Genomic DNA, 15,316 nt, shown 5'->3' with positions numbered 1-15,316 from the left:
CCACAATTTTGGGACCTTATCTGTCTTATTCTCTGTTCTAGCTCAAGTGCATAACAGGTGCTCAGTGAATATTTGTTGAATGAAATGGAAGAATTTGGACTTGCAGTTATTAAGACCAGTTGGGCTACTATCCTTGACCTAATGGGTGGCAGTGGTAGGAAATTAAGCAATTGTGAAAACTGAGAAAAATATTTAAGTATGTAACATATTTTATAGTATTTGTAGTTTGTTCTTTTGAGGACAGATACAAATAATATATGATCTAGGGGAATATAGGGGAAGTTTATGAGGAGTTAAAAAAACTGGAAAGTAAAAGGCATTCTAGCAAAATGAAGCATTGAGTATTCCAAATAGCATGCTTGACTTTCACTTAAATTCACCTAGTAAATAATTGAATAAATAAAAGTACACTGTTGGTCAACTTTCTGTGACTTTGGAGGAGAGGGGTTTACCAGAGTCAGTCTCAGTCTATTATTGCACCATTGTAACTATATATTAGGATCTTTTCTCCTCCAGATTTTCTCACTATTCTTTTCCCATTCTTTACTCTTCTGTTGATGAAAACCAGAAATTAGTCAATTCTCAATAGCATGTGGATGTCACAGAACAAGAAATAGCTTCCCAAAAAAATATGGTGTCTTTTTTTCTTTTCCCTATCTTAACATTTAGACATTTCTAAACTATGGGTTTTATGCAGCTTGTATTTTCATTGTCTGTTTCTTTATTTCCTTAGTATTATAATTAACTACTTTCTCTATGGGATTCCATTAAATTCCACATGTCAGTCAGTTCCTTGTAGATAGAACTCTGTTGTTCAGCAGAGTAGATTTTTTGCCTTAACTGGGATGAGTGGGAGTAAATGCTGGCTTCATTCCTTTAGTTCAGCTCAAGGATTTCAGGCATGCCTGTGACCCACTAGCCTGAATTAGGGCTGGTATTGAGTCTTGTAAACATGAGGTTTGGGTTAATAAGGCATAGGCTCAGTTCTTGGCTTGGAATCTTACTTGGGAATCTTATTTCTTCTAGTGAAAGTTTCAAGTAGAATTATAAAGATATACAAATTAGGATAAATTTATTTTATATATAAATAATAGAAAATATCTATCTTCAACAATAATTTGCACCTATTTGAAATTACACCCCCCTCCCCCCGCCTTTGATATTCTAGTCTTCAGTTAAGAATTCTCTGTTCACATAATGGCTGGCTGATGATCTCATTTAATTAGTGTATTAAGCCAAGTCACTTTTGACTCTCACTTTGCTGAAGAGTATATGGCATTTCTGGGTATTGCAATTGGGTAATACAAGCAGGAATATTTATTTTTTTGTGAATTGCTATACCAGGTTAGTGCCATGGTCTTATTCAGCAATAGCACTAAGTGGTAGTTCTTGGGGGTAGTTGTAGGGAGCGAGTAGAACTGTCTTCTTTGGCTTACATTTTAAACTGGTACTTTATGTAAACATCTAGTTTCCCTAAGAGATTATGGGTTTATCTTCCCCCAAATCATGCCAATCAGCTTCAAAACTTTTGTTTTCCCCGTAATTCCATTGCTATAGCCATAGCATTGTTTTTATAAATAGCCTTTGGTATAGAATTTTAACTTTTTTTTTTTTTGAAGATTTATTTATTTATTTGTTTAGAGCATGGCAGGGAGGGGTAAAGGAGAAACGGGAAGGGAGAGAACTCTAAGCAGACTTCACACTGAGCATGCAGCCAGACGTGGGGCTTGATTTCACGTCCCTGAGATCATGATCTGAGCCAAAATCATCAGTTGGTTGCTTAACTGTCTGAGCCACCCAGGTGCCCCTAGAATTTTAGTTTTTAAAAGAACTCAAGTAATTATCGTAATTATCTTTGCCACTACTTCATCTACCTGCTTTGTATATTTCATAACGGCAGTTTGGAATTGAAACTCTCCATAGTCCAGCGCCACTAATCTCAGCATGTCTTTCTGTCAGGACAGTGGCTCATGTATGATTAGAAGTGCTTATTGCATGTATTAGGAAATTTGAATTATGGAAGCATTTTCTTCATTTGAATTTCAATTCCATTTCTCAAATTGTAAATTCCATTGTATTTACTTTAATAAATTCAATTTAAAATGACTATTTCATGCAAAGCTATACAGTTTACTTATCCTCGTTCATAAGTTGTGCTGATTGAGATGTACTTTGTATGGAATTGTCTGCTTGCACTGTTGGCATTTAGCTGATTGACAGAGAGAGGGTATGAAAAAGGAGCACTGAAATTTAAGGGAAAGAAATAGGATAAAAAGTTTTTAAAAACAACCTATTTTGAGGATGAGTTTTAGACCATAGAAACTAGCTTTTCAGCAGCAATGAGGGCTGGGTTTTCTAGCAGTTGGCATGAACTCTATGTACCCATATCACTTCAACACATTCTGTGTGTGACTATTCCTCTTTCCTCTCTGATCACCCATCTGTGTCTACTTGAGGATCCCACATTCAGCATTAATTTGGCCCTGGGTCATCTTGATTGGCCAGGCGGTATTTGTACAATCTGTCTGCCGAGGTGGAACAATAACAGCTGGTACGCAGCTGTACACGTTGTCCTGGGAACTCTTATTTCAGCCAGCAGTTATACTAACAAAAATGAAAACATTTTCAAATAGCTGCTTTCTGTGACTACTGTTTGTATTAACTATTTGGAGAATCCCATTTAGTAGCCTAAACGTCTACCATCTCTAATTGACTTTATGTACTACAACCTTATTAAAAGTTTTATATAACTAAGATCAAATTTGGCTTCAAGGACAGTCATTTTCTGACTCTCAGGAGTTAGCACATGAGAACAATAGTGAATCAGTGACTCCTAATTTGATACTTTAGAATGAACTAGTTTTCTTTGTTGAATTCAGGCCACGGAAAGGCATGTTGAAGTTTTGTCAAATTCTGTATAGCCATTGTCATTCATTACTTCATTGTAAAGGAGGCTGTTTCACAAGATCCTCATGGAATTCCTTGGAGTTGCACATAACAGAGAGGCATTTATGTTCTCCAGCAGTCAATACTTGATTCCAATTCTAAGGCAGGAAGGGTTTCTCCCCTACTCAGAGAGATTAGAAATACTTCACCATGTAGGAGGCTTAAGCAGAATTCCTTGGCTTGGCCCTGCATTAACAAAGGCTGGATTCTCATTGTTCAGAGGGCCCCCTCCACTTCTCTCATTCCCTCAGCCAGCATGAACTGAAGGAGTCAGAACAGGAAGTATTAGTTAATTTTGTGTGCTTCATTCTAAGCATCTGTACTTGAGTCTTTTTGTTTACGGAAGGAATGCAGCAGGAGAAAGGGAAAAGCAGTAGAACATTCAGAAGCTAAATATTTTCTTGAGGGTGTGTATTAGAGATTAGTCTTCATGCGCACGAACATGAGGTGAGGGGAGGGGGAAGATGTTCTAGTTATATAGTTGCTCAGTACTTTCTAGACTTCTGTTTGCTGATTTTCTTAATTGTTTGGCTTAGAGTCATACTGTCTACTTTTGGATGCTCCCACAGGGTAAAAATAGTAGAGTAGCTATCATTGGACTGGGAATCCAGAGACTTGGTCTTGTGTTCTATTGATCTACAATTTAGATCTTTTTACTTTGTCCACTGTGAAACGAGTAGGATAGATAGATAAAGAGTAGGAAGGTATGGTGAGGAAGAGAGAGAATGAGAACAAACATACTTGACAGGTCTCAATTAGCAGTTGTTTTATGGAATAAAACCCAGCTACTTAGTTTCACAGTTCTTGATTATGCAGGACTCCAGGTAATTGTGGGTAGATAAACTAACACTTGACTCTTCTCCATTGTCCGTATTGGCTTCCCATTTTATTCAGATTAGATTCCAAATTCCTTGAAGTGATTTCAGACCCTTTGTCTGTTATCTATAAACGGGGTGCGAAGTGACTATGGAAAATTATACCCACACAAAAATGTCTATACAAAGTCATAACCCATTGCCCTTGTCCCGGCAGCCCTGTCTCTGCCTAGCAAGCCTTCTTTTCATCTGGTCTGCTTCCTCTGCTGGCCTCTTCAGTGGCTTTTAGGAAGTCTCTCCCCTCTGCAGATATTCCCCACTGGCTTTGCTCTCAACCCCTCCCCCTTAGCAGGTATCTTTAATTTTCATTGCACAGAGAAGATGAAGTCATCAGAACTCTTTCAACTTCCATTCCCTAAAACCTACTCAGTCACTTGCATTGGAACCCAGAGAGAAAGCAAGGGTGCAGGTTTTCTCTGGCATGGAACCAGTTCTTTCACCAGCACAGAATCCTGTTCTTATTTCCCCACCTTGTATCCACATTTAGCCTTCCCCCTTCGGGGACTTGAGCACAACAGCATGTAATACAGCATCATATCTCCTATCTAAAAAAACAAAAAAGAAAGAAAAATCTTCCATGACCCAGTGTCCCATCCCACTATTGTCTTCTCCTCTTCCTCTCCCCTTTAGCCAGATGTCGTTGACTACATCCTTACCTCATATCTGCCGTTCATCTTCAGTCCCACCCACTCTGCCCACAGGACTGCTCTCAGGAGGTACAGCAGCAACCTGTTTGTAGCTTGAAGCCAATGGACATCTCAGTTATTGTCTTACATGACTCTTAGCATATTTTAACACCATTTATTATTTCCTCCTCAAACCCTCTTGGCTTCCATATTTATACTCTTTTACTTGTTGTCCTCTCTTGGGCCTCACAGCCTTCTCTGCAGTCCTACTGTGCTTAAATGTTAATGCCCTCAGGGTGATCTTAAAAGTCTGCTCTCTCCTCACTCAGCACACTTGCCTCATTGGTCTCACCATACCCAACCTTCATTATCCATCCATCTGCCAATCTGCCAATCTGTGTATCTAACTCAGACATCTCTCTCAGGCTTGCAGACCACTTATATCCAACTCCCAGCTAGACATTTCCTCTTGTTTAGATGACCCTCAGGCACCTTACAACTAGCATATCCAAAGTTGAACTCCTCTCCACATCCCGCCCCTGCCTCCAATCCTGCTTAACCTCCCCTGGCCTTTATTTGAGGGATGGTTCTACTCTCCATCTACTTGTTTTTAAATTAGAAAACAATGTGATTTTTAATCCTTCCATCTTATTTCTGGAAAAGGAGCTTTGACAGTGAAATAGCATGTTCACAGACTAGAAGTAGAGAAGGCTTCAGAAATGGCTCCCTTTCCCCCTTACAATCCATATGTTACTGTTACTACTGAGGTCAGCCTCCTCCACCTCACCCAAATCCACTCATTTCTCTCCATTCTAGCTGTCAGCCACTGTCATCTCTCCAGGAATACTACGACATTGTCTTAACTGTTCTACCAACTATAAGTCTTGTCCTTTCCAATCTCATCTCTACCCAGTGGCAGTGGCCAGAGCGATCTTTTTGAAAATTAAATCTGGGGGCACCTGGGTAGCTCAGTCAGTTAAGTGGCCAACTCTTGATTTCAGCCCAAGTGATGATCTCAGGGTCACTGGGCTTCATACTTTCATGGAGTCTGCTTGGGGTTGTCTCCCTTTCCTGCTCCTTCCCCCTCTGTCCCTCCCTTGGCTCTCAGAGACTGTCTGTCTCTCAAAATCTTTAAAAAAATTTAAAAAATCTCATCATATATTTCCTGTATAAATGCTTCAGTGGCTCACCATTGCCCTTAGGCTGAAGTTGCTCTTTAATGTGGCCTCAGGCTTGGCCTGCTCTCCTTCCTGGTGAACCTGTCTCCAGCCACCCTCCAGTTCTTGCTCTATTCACTCCTCAGAAATCACTCCTCTGTGGTCTCTGGGCTTTCATACATGCCGTTTAATTTGCCTAGACAACTGATCGCTGTTTGTTTTAGGTAATTCCTCTGCATTCCTAAGGTCCTGGACGTAGACGTCACTTCTTCTAGAAAATGTGTTTTGATCCTGCAAATCCAGCTTAGGGGACTTTCCTCCATGCTCCCAAAACTTTGTACATGTCCCCTATCAAGGCACTCATCACGTGGAATTGCAATGGTCTGTATCCACTCCTGGATTGGCTTGAACTCTGAGGGTGGTACCCGTGGCTGTCTTGTCATGTGGAATGTGTGAGCCTCCTTTACAGATTGCCACAGAGCTCTTTTTTCTCTTCCAACTGTTGCTGTGAGTTAGAATGAAATAGGCAGCTCTGAAAACAAGGCTTAGTGAGGTAGGGCCAGTGCCAGCAAACTAGTTTGCTTCAAAGTTTAAGGCTAGCAAAGTTGCTTACTCATGTTCTGCTACCCATTGCTCTGTGTCTGTGGCAGCAGTGAGAGTGACCACATAAGCCGGTTTCTTTCAGAGTGTGGCTCTGTAGTGCAGATTTTAGTCTGGAACAAAGTATTCCCTGCTCCATTTTATCTTCTCTCCTTTGATCAGTTTCCTGCAGGTTGACTTGTTAAAGAACAATGAGATGTCAGAAATCGAGACAGAGTAGAAAAGCAGGGTAATCCATAATCCACAGATTAGTGAGTCAGACTTTGAGCATCCCAAATCACCTGTTCCTGAATAAAACTCAATTGTTTTACCATTCCAGAATATCTTAGTCTCTGGAATGCCATAGATACTATATTATGAATCCACCCCTCATTCAAGAGTAACATTTTAACATTTTTGATACAGTAAAGAGATAGAGGTTAAATTTTCATTCTTTTAACAGGTAGGGTGTAAACTAGATTTGCATAACCTGTGTCTAGGCAAAACGTACTGAATCTTAGGCGGAAGATTCAGATTTGTATAATGTTCTTAGGCAACTGTATGTAGTCACTCGTACAATCGGACCCTTATATGTGAACATATCCAGGATCCTAATTCAGGAATTTTCTTCTAAACTCTTATTATAATAATGCCTCATATTTGTATAGAGTTTTGCAATTAGCCAAGTATATGCAAGATCTTAGTTTGACCTTCTAACAGCTCTTTGAGAAAGGTGGCACAGGGATCATACCCTCATTTTTGCAGAAGAGAGGATGGCAGAGCAGAAATCACACAGCTAGTCATTGAAGGAGCCAGAACCTGAGCTCAGGTCTCACAGTGCCTAGTCCTGCATTCTTTTCCTCATGCCACGCACCTTTGAGTTCAAAACTGTGTGTGTGTATGTTTCATGCACAGTTAATCGAACTTCTCTTTTAAGATCTTGACCACCTACAAATTATTTATGGCTCATATTAATTTTATTATAGATAATACTGTATTAAAGAATAGAGCCTGGATACATGACTTACCTGGGCTTTCTGCTCTTTCCCTCCCCTACCTCTCTAGCCCAGTGAAACTCATCCATGTAGTCCCATATCTAGTAGTAGAACAGCCGCGGGCCTCCCTGGCATTAAGGCAGACATACTGTCTTGCATTGAGGAGGGCAGGAGGGGAGGCCCTCCCGCCGGTGGCTGGAGAGTGAGCCGAGAAGCATACTGGCTACAGGTGACCGTCACTCCTTCTCCCCTAGGGATGAGTGGATATGAGGAAGTAACAAGATGGCAGAAGTCTCTCCTCAACACTTCTGAGACTGTGCAGGAATTCCTTTTCTGTGGGCTTTGTAGGAGAGGACAAGTATGTTACTTCCTGCAGAATCAATTCACTTGGGGAGGAAAAACTGTCAGCTCCTTGAGTGCAAGGACCTTCTATGTCTAACACATCCTGTCCTCCAAAGTACACAGCAGAGGACTGAACGTGTAGTTGTGCCCAACAAATACTTGTTGGCCAATCTGTGATCTTCACTATAGCATAGAAGTTGCAGAGAATCTATATTGTCAGAGATGGAAAGATCCAGTTGGTGAATGAAAGGTGATTAAAAACAGTTGGACTTTATCATTTTGACCCACCTAATGACATGCTGGCTGGCAACCAAGCTGTCCCAGCCATTAGACTGTGCCCTGGCTGCCCTAGGGAGCTGTATGACCAATGGTTCTTCCTCCAGAGTGACAGCAGACCAGTGGCTCCTTCATTTTGCTATCCTTTCTTGCTCAGTGTTTGGATCTTGTGTATTCTTTGAACATACACAAACAACTTCTTCAAAGTCCCCTCTCTCCTTTTCTCTCTCTCTTTTTTCTCTTTTTGTTCAGCTGCTGGAGGAATTTTTTCTTCATTCCTGCTCTACTCTCTGCCCCATCTCTTAATCACTGTCCTTTTCTCTTTCTCAAATTCCTCTCTTAACTTGATAGATAAGTAGAATAATAGTATTCAAGATAGTCTTCTGCATTGAGAAGTAACATTATAGTTAATAGAATGAGTTTTTAAATACCTTGAAAGTTTCCAGAATACCCATCTAGAAAGTCAACAAATATTTTCTTTTCTGTTTTTTTTTAATTAAATTGCTTTTGCTGAAGCACCAGCATTAAGAATAAATGCACTATTTTATTCAGTTTTGGTTTTGTTTAATAGTGTAAGTACAGGGATCCCTGGGTGGCGCAGCGGTTTGGCGCCTGCCTTTGGCCCAGGGCGCGATCCTGGAGACCCGGGATCGAATCCCACGTCGGGCTCCCAGTGCATGGAGCCTGCTTCTCCCTCTGCCTGTGTCTCTGCTTCTCTCTCTCTCTGTGTGTGTGTGTGTGTGTGACTATAATAAATAAATTAAAAAAAAAATAGTGTAAGTACAGCTGCCATTTTTCATGGCAAACAAGATTTAAACAATGTGTGTCCTAAACAAGCTTTTATGAGCCAACTTATGAACCCAAGTATAACTTGTCAAAATGCACACTATTTCCAGGTTTTGTGTTTTTTTTTTTTAATTTCCAGGTTTAGAATTGCCTATTGGACATAGCCAATGTGTTGTGGGTTCTAGAACCATCTTCGTCTAGGGTGTATCCTCCCTTTGTCAAGTTCCAAAGCAAATTGGGAATAGAGGGAATTTCTTTGCTTCATACATATAACTTATGAACTTCATGTTTGTCCCACAGGAAAAGCTTTCGACATCACGTATGTGCGCCTCAAGTTCCACACCAGCCGCCCAGAGAGCTTCGCCATTTACAAGCGCACACGGGAAGATGGGCCCTGGATTCCTTACCAGTACTATAGTGGCTCCTGCGAGAACACCTACTCAAAGGCAAACCGCGGCTTCATCAGGACAGGAGGAGATGAGCAGCAGGCCTTGTGCACCGATGAATTCAGTGACATTTCCCCTCTAACCGGGGGCAACGTGGCCTTTTCGACCCTAGAAGGAAGGCCCAGTGCCTACAACTTTGACAATAGCCCTGTGCTGCAGGTAACGTGTCCAGAAGTTGGCTTTGTAGCCCGTTAGTTCTTTCATATGCATGCAGGATGCAGCAAGATTGCTATATGGAGGCCTATGGTCCTACTTCAGAAGTAAGGGTAGGAGTAGCATCTATTCCAGCAGGACAGACAGTGGATTTTATTCTGCTCTCCTGTGTATTCTCAGTATATGAAGGAAAGTTGCTTTGTTCCTGTCACCCACGTGATGTTCTTGTGTTCTCATGTAGCTGCCACTATATTCTGGGAAATAAATTTTAGAAATATATATATATATATTTATTTATTTATAAAGATTTTATTTATTTATTCATGAGAATGCACAGAGAGGAGAGAGAGAGAGGCAGAGACACAGGCAGAGGGAGAAGCAGGCTCCATGCACCGGGAGCCCGACATGGGATTTGATCCCGGGTCTCCAGGATCACGCCCTGGGCCAAAAGCAGGCGCTAAACTGCTGCGCCACCCAGGGATCCCGAGCTCTAGTTTCATACCCTGTTGCCAAGGAGAGTTAGCTGATTTGACTTGAGCTTATTTGGCAATGATAACTGATTTGACAGGATAGCTGATATGACCCTTTCTCCAGAAGCTGTGATCTCCAGATGGGAGAAGAGACCCTGGTTTCATTGGATACGAATATTACTAAGCATGTGCTGATTTATAATAATAATCAGCATTTCTTTTTCTTTTTATTTTTTATTTTTATATTTTATTTATTTATTCATGAGAGACACAGGGAGAGAGAGAAGCAGAGGGAGAAGCAGGCTCCATGCAAGGAGCCCGACATGGGACTCGATCCTGGGTCTCCAGGATCACGCCCTGGGCCGAAGGCAGACACCCAACCGCTGAGCCACCCAGGGATCCCTATTTTTATTTTTTTAAAAGATTTTATTTATTTATTCATGAGAGACAGGGAGAGGCAGAGACACAGGCAGAGGGAGAAGCAGGCTCCATGCAGGGAGCTCTATGTGGGACTCAATCCCAGGACTGCAGGATCACACCCTGAGTCAAAGACAGGTGCTCAACCGCTGAGCCACCCGGGCTGCCCAATAATCAGCATTTATTATAGCACTTACTGTAGTGGACTATAATGTGCCAAGCAGCGTTCTAAGCCCTTTAGGTATATTAGCTATATTTACTATATACATATATATACACTCTATATACAGTTTACTTTTAACCCTCATGGTAACTCTGCAGGTAGATACTTCTTTTATCTCCATTTTACAGGTGAGACCTTGATGTCATTTATCAGAAGAGATCAAATAACTGGCGCCAAATCGCACAGTTTTAAGCAGCAGATCTGGCATTCAAAACCTAGAAAGTCTGGCTCCAGAGCCCGTTCTTTTTAAGATGCCCATTATGGAAAAAATGGGTTAGACTCAGCCCTTGAGAAGCTTTTATTTAAGGAGAGCAGTGATAAAGATGAAGCTCAAAGGAGATATAATAAGCATGAAATACAGAGATATGTTTAGCTATTTACATTATAGACGACTAAAAGATTCCTAGCGTTGTGGCCATGAGTGGGAGTTGTTATTGGAGTTCCAAGTTTGGATGCAGTGGAATCATCATCTCTTCTCCTTTCTAATTATACTTGGAGGCTTCATAGGGATTAGCTTTTATGAGCCCTCTGTGTTGCTCTCTATGCCAGGTGTTTGGCATGGTTTGAACAGTGCTTCTTAATCAGGGGTGTGCCTCCCTGTCTCATGGGGAGCCTTCTGAAAACACAGACGCCAGCAGCTCTGCACTTGCTTGTTGCGTCTCCACGGGTGATGCTGATATGCAGTCATAGAATAGGACTTTACATGGAAATGGTGTCTTGGGTGGTCAAACATAATACGCTACTCTAAAACTTAACGATTTACGTTAAGCTTTATGATTTCTCATGATTCTCTGTTGGTCTGGGCTCACTCGCTGGCAGGTTGGCTGGGAGTTGGATTTCTCTCTCCTTGTGGTCTTACTAGCTTCAAGGAAGCTAGACTAGGCTTCCTCACTTGGTGGCAGAAGTATTCCATAGGGTAAGTCCCAGTGCTCACATGCTTATCAGACTTCTGCTGCAGCACATTTGCTCACGTCCCCTGGGCAAAAGCAAATCACATGCCCTAGCCTAGAATCAGGGTGGAAAAGGACTACACGGGGTGTGGACACTGGCAGACATGATTCATTGGAATCATTATTATAACAATCTACCACAGATGTAAACATCTGACTAAAATTAGCTCGATGAAAGGGCATTTATTATAAGGGCTTAGATCTCATAAAACCTAGAGAAAAACTAGCTTTCATTCTTGTCCTCTGTCATTATAGCACACGTACCAATTTGATCAGTTGTGGTTTCTTCAGATTTTTTCATTTGCTTAGCAAATGTTATTTGAGCACCTACTGAATGCTAAACACCAAGGGAACTGCAGTCCACAAAGCAAATAAGTCCTGCCCTCCTGGGGCTTACCGTCTTGGTAGTGGCAGCAGTAGCAGGGTGGCAGGGGTTGTAGTGGAAACAGACAATATAAATAAAACAGGGAAGTGAAAAAGGGTGTTGGGGTGGGCAGTAATTTTAGATTGGGTGGCCAGGGAAGGATCAAAAGATCAAAATTTGGAAAAGATTTGGATTTGGAAAAGATCAAAACAAAAACTACATCTGATTGGTTCTGGCCAGTGTAATGCTTTATTATTTTGTACTTGAATGTCTCTCCCAGATCTCTTCAGTAGTGGATTGGGGATGGAAGAAGAGACAGATGGTACAAAATGGGCAGGAGAAGGCAATGACCAGCATACCTAATGCCACCGTGGTGCCCCATGAGCTCTGTGCTGGTTTCTCTGACTGAATTGGGGGTATGGATACAAGGTGGAGAGAAGGGACATGTGTGTTGAATACCTCCTGTATGCTAAGCATTTAAAAGTATATTTCATTTAAGCTTCTCAACATCCATGTGAAGAAACGAGTATTATTCCTACTTTTGGGACTCTGAGTGGTCACACAACTTCAATAAAAGAAGAGAAGAGTCAAGGAGAAAAATATTAGGAAATTAAGGAAGTCATATTAAACATTATAACAGATTTAATGCTAGAAGAGGACATAAGTCACATTATATATTAACTGAAAAATTTAGAAAATTTTGTTCCATTTATGTCTCTCATCTTCAGTCCCTTTACTTTTTTCTGTTTTCTCTTTTCTTTTCTTTTTTTCCCCTCCCAACAGGAATGGGTAACTGCTACTGACATCAGAGTAACTCTCAATCGCCTGAACACTTTTGGAGATGAAGTGTTTAACGACCCCAAAGTTCTCAAGTCCTATTATTACGCAATCTCTGATTTTGCTGTGGGTGGTAGGTAAGTAAACTATTAAATAACTTTCAAAGTGACTGGGGTTTTAGGTTAGAAGTGAAGGTAGCAACTTGCTTACAACCATATTAGTAATGTTGTTAGACCTCATTATCCTGGAAACAAGGTAATTAGGTTTTCTAAAACCTTGTCAAATCAGCACACTTGGTGAATTCCTCCTGGGCACTTCAGTGCAAAGCTCTGCGATAGAATCTCTGAAGCCACCAAGGAAGGAAACATGAGACATTCACCTACTGAGAAGGATTTGACCTTCTTGGGCCCTACAAAGTGAATGGGGCAGGCGATGTATGAACATGTGAAAAATGAAAACATATTTTAGATTAAAAGAGGCCATAGGTCAGAGAATGAAACAGAACTGTCAGTCTAGAGAAGCAGATGGGGGAACTAAGCTAGGCTTTAAAGAATGGGTAGAGTTTGAATAAGGAAGGAGGTTGTGTGGGTGGGATGCAAGAGGATGGGCATGTAATGAGCAGAAATGTAGGGTTGGGAGATTATAGACCTACGAGGCTTAAAGAAAATCTTTTCTGTGAATTTGTAGAATTGATGGAGTGAAAGGTGTTAGAGACTAATCAGTGATAAATCATATACTATTTTAGAGTAGGCCTCTGATGTCTAAAGAGTGGTGAGGAAAATTAATTGTAGGCAAGGTGAAAGTAGAGTACTATTGAGAGAATTCATATTCTTGTTATGATGCTGTGATCCAGGTGTTAGGTGACAAATACCTGACATCAGGGTGGTGACAATAGAATGGAAAGGAACGTTTTAGATGGATTTTATTGTGAGGCGAGAATTATCAGGACTTTAGTCAAAGATGATTTTAAGGTTTAATGATCAGGAGAATGGTGGTACTATTAAGGAAATGAAGAAGATGGGCTAATGTAGGGAGATGATGAGTTTAGTTGTAGACGTGTAAAATTTTAGGTTATGGGGGACATCTGAATTTGTGTACCAGTCAAGGATAGAAAGATGAAAGCTGGGGATATGAATTTGGGATTTATCCTGGTATACTGAAGATGTTTTGGAAAGGTTTGAAACGTATTATGAAGTAGTGGTGGGAGCTCTGGAACAGCTTCTATCTTTAAAGAAGGCAGTGAGGGAAACATCAGGGCACCAGAGCAAGTTTTAGTATTCATGGGCATTTCCATGAGTCCCTTATGATTGTACCTGCATCAAGGGATCCTGCAGGGATCCTTGCCCCAAACAACCTGAGGGAGTATCAGAGTTCCATATGGTGGTGAGGTGTTAGAGGTCTCTTATTACCTTCAGATCTGGGTACTTTAAAATCATTAGGATGGGTAACAGCTGACCGAATTTTTGACTTGTGCCTGCACAATCCTAAGCACATAAATTAAGCAGCTTCTTGATCCTCCAAATAACTTGTGAAATTGACATTTTCATCATCCCTATTTTACAGGTAAGGCATAGGGGTTAAGTTACATTCGTAAGTCATAGGGCAGGGTTCCAAACCCATGCAGCCAGGCTCCCAGGTCCTTGCTCTGCTTGACCTCCACACTTGGCTGCTGCTTGACACAGTTGACTTCAGGAAGAGATCCTAGAAATCATTGAAGGCTCCAAAATTGTTAGACACTTTCTTCCTGTGTCTGGTTAATGCCCCATTCCTTGTAAAATACAGATGTTTTAGGGTGGGGGAGTTTGCTTGTTTGATTCTTCCTTTTTACCTGAAAACTCAAACATTCATTATTTAATTTTGTTTAGTTCCTCAGTTTACAGTCTTGAATGGTAAAACCAGAAATACATCCTGGGGTTGTGTTTAGTTCTCTTTGTACATCATGTTTCTGCATCTATTTCTGTGACTTTATGGCCCCTTCATATTTTTGATTGTCTGTTCTCTTCCCAGGTGTAAATGCAACGGACATGCAAGTGAGTGTGTGAAGAATGAATTTGACAAGTTGGTGTGTAATTGCAAACATAATACTTATGGGGTAGACTGTGAAAAGTGTCTGCCTTTCTTCAACGACCGGCCGTGGAGGAGGGCAACTGCCGAGAGCGCCAGTGAATGCCTGCGTGAGTGCCCCTTGGCCTCAGTCTGTTAAATTATCTTGAGAACTTCCAGAGTGGGGAGAAGGAATGGGTGACTTCCTTCTGTTCCTCCTTGAAAGGAAAACTCTGAAAGGCAGTGCTGCTTCTGTAATTTGAGAGCAAAGAATGGTAAACTACATGCACATCAGAGGAAAATCATAGATGCAGGCAATTGGCTACCAATATAAAGTAGGTTCGTTTGTGTTTCCTTCATGAACACACATATCAGACTGGGAGCAGCATCTCTAAGGTTCAGAACTTCACTTAGATCCAAGTCCTGGGCCAGTGTAGCCTACCATAAAACATGGTTTCTCTGGTCTTGTCTTTGATGCACACAAAATATTCTCCTACCAATGGTCATTTATGCAAGCAGTCGGGGTCACTGATTAACATGTGTTGGGTAGGTCAAGTTCTAAAGTAGGACTGCCGTTCAAATGATTATTTCTCAAAATTATTTTTCCTTCGTTTCTTAAAACACATTTCCTTATTTCTTTTTTTTTTTTTTTTAAGATTTTATTTATTTATTCATAGAGACAGAGAGAGAGAGGCAGAGGGAGAAGCAGACTCCATGCAGGGAGCCCGATGCGGGACTCCATCCCGGGTCTCCAGGATCACACCCCGGGCTGCAGGCGGCGCCAAACAGCTGCGCCACCGGGGCTGCCCCATTTCCTTATTTCTAAAGAGCACAATGGGGAGGATTTTCTTACTCCTCCCATGCAGAGGTGGGTGACTTTGGGAAGGAAAG

General features: G+C 41.3%; 1 protein-coding gene across 1 annotated transcript in view; it reads left to right on the top strand.

Annotated features, from left to right (window-relative positions):
• The window catches only part of LAMC1 (laminin subunit gamma 1), a 120,588-nt gene that overhangs the window by 67,343 nt on the left and 37,929 nt on the right, over window positions 1-15,316 (top strand). The window contains exons 2-4 of the mRNA XM_077901994.1: window positions 8,883-9,187; window positions 12,389-12,519; window positions 14,390-14,556. Coding sequence (XP_077758120.1) covers window positions 8,883-9,187; window positions 12,389-12,519; window positions 14,390-14,556 — 603 coding nt within the window. The remainder of the gene's footprint in view (window positions 1-8,882; window positions 9,188-12,388; window positions 12,520-14,389; window positions 14,557-15,316) is intronic.

The sequence above is a fragment of the Canis aureus genome, chromosome 6, assembly GCF_053574225.1.
Source record: "Canis aureus isolate CA01 chromosome 6, VMU_Caureus_v.1.0, whole genome shotgun sequence".
Taxonomy (NCBI): domain Eukaryota; kingdom Metazoa; phylum Chordata; class Mammalia; order Carnivora; family Canidae; genus Canis; species Canis aureus.
The sequence above is the reverse complement of the archived record's forward strand: the minus strand, read 5'-3'. Positions and strand labels throughout refer to the sequence as shown.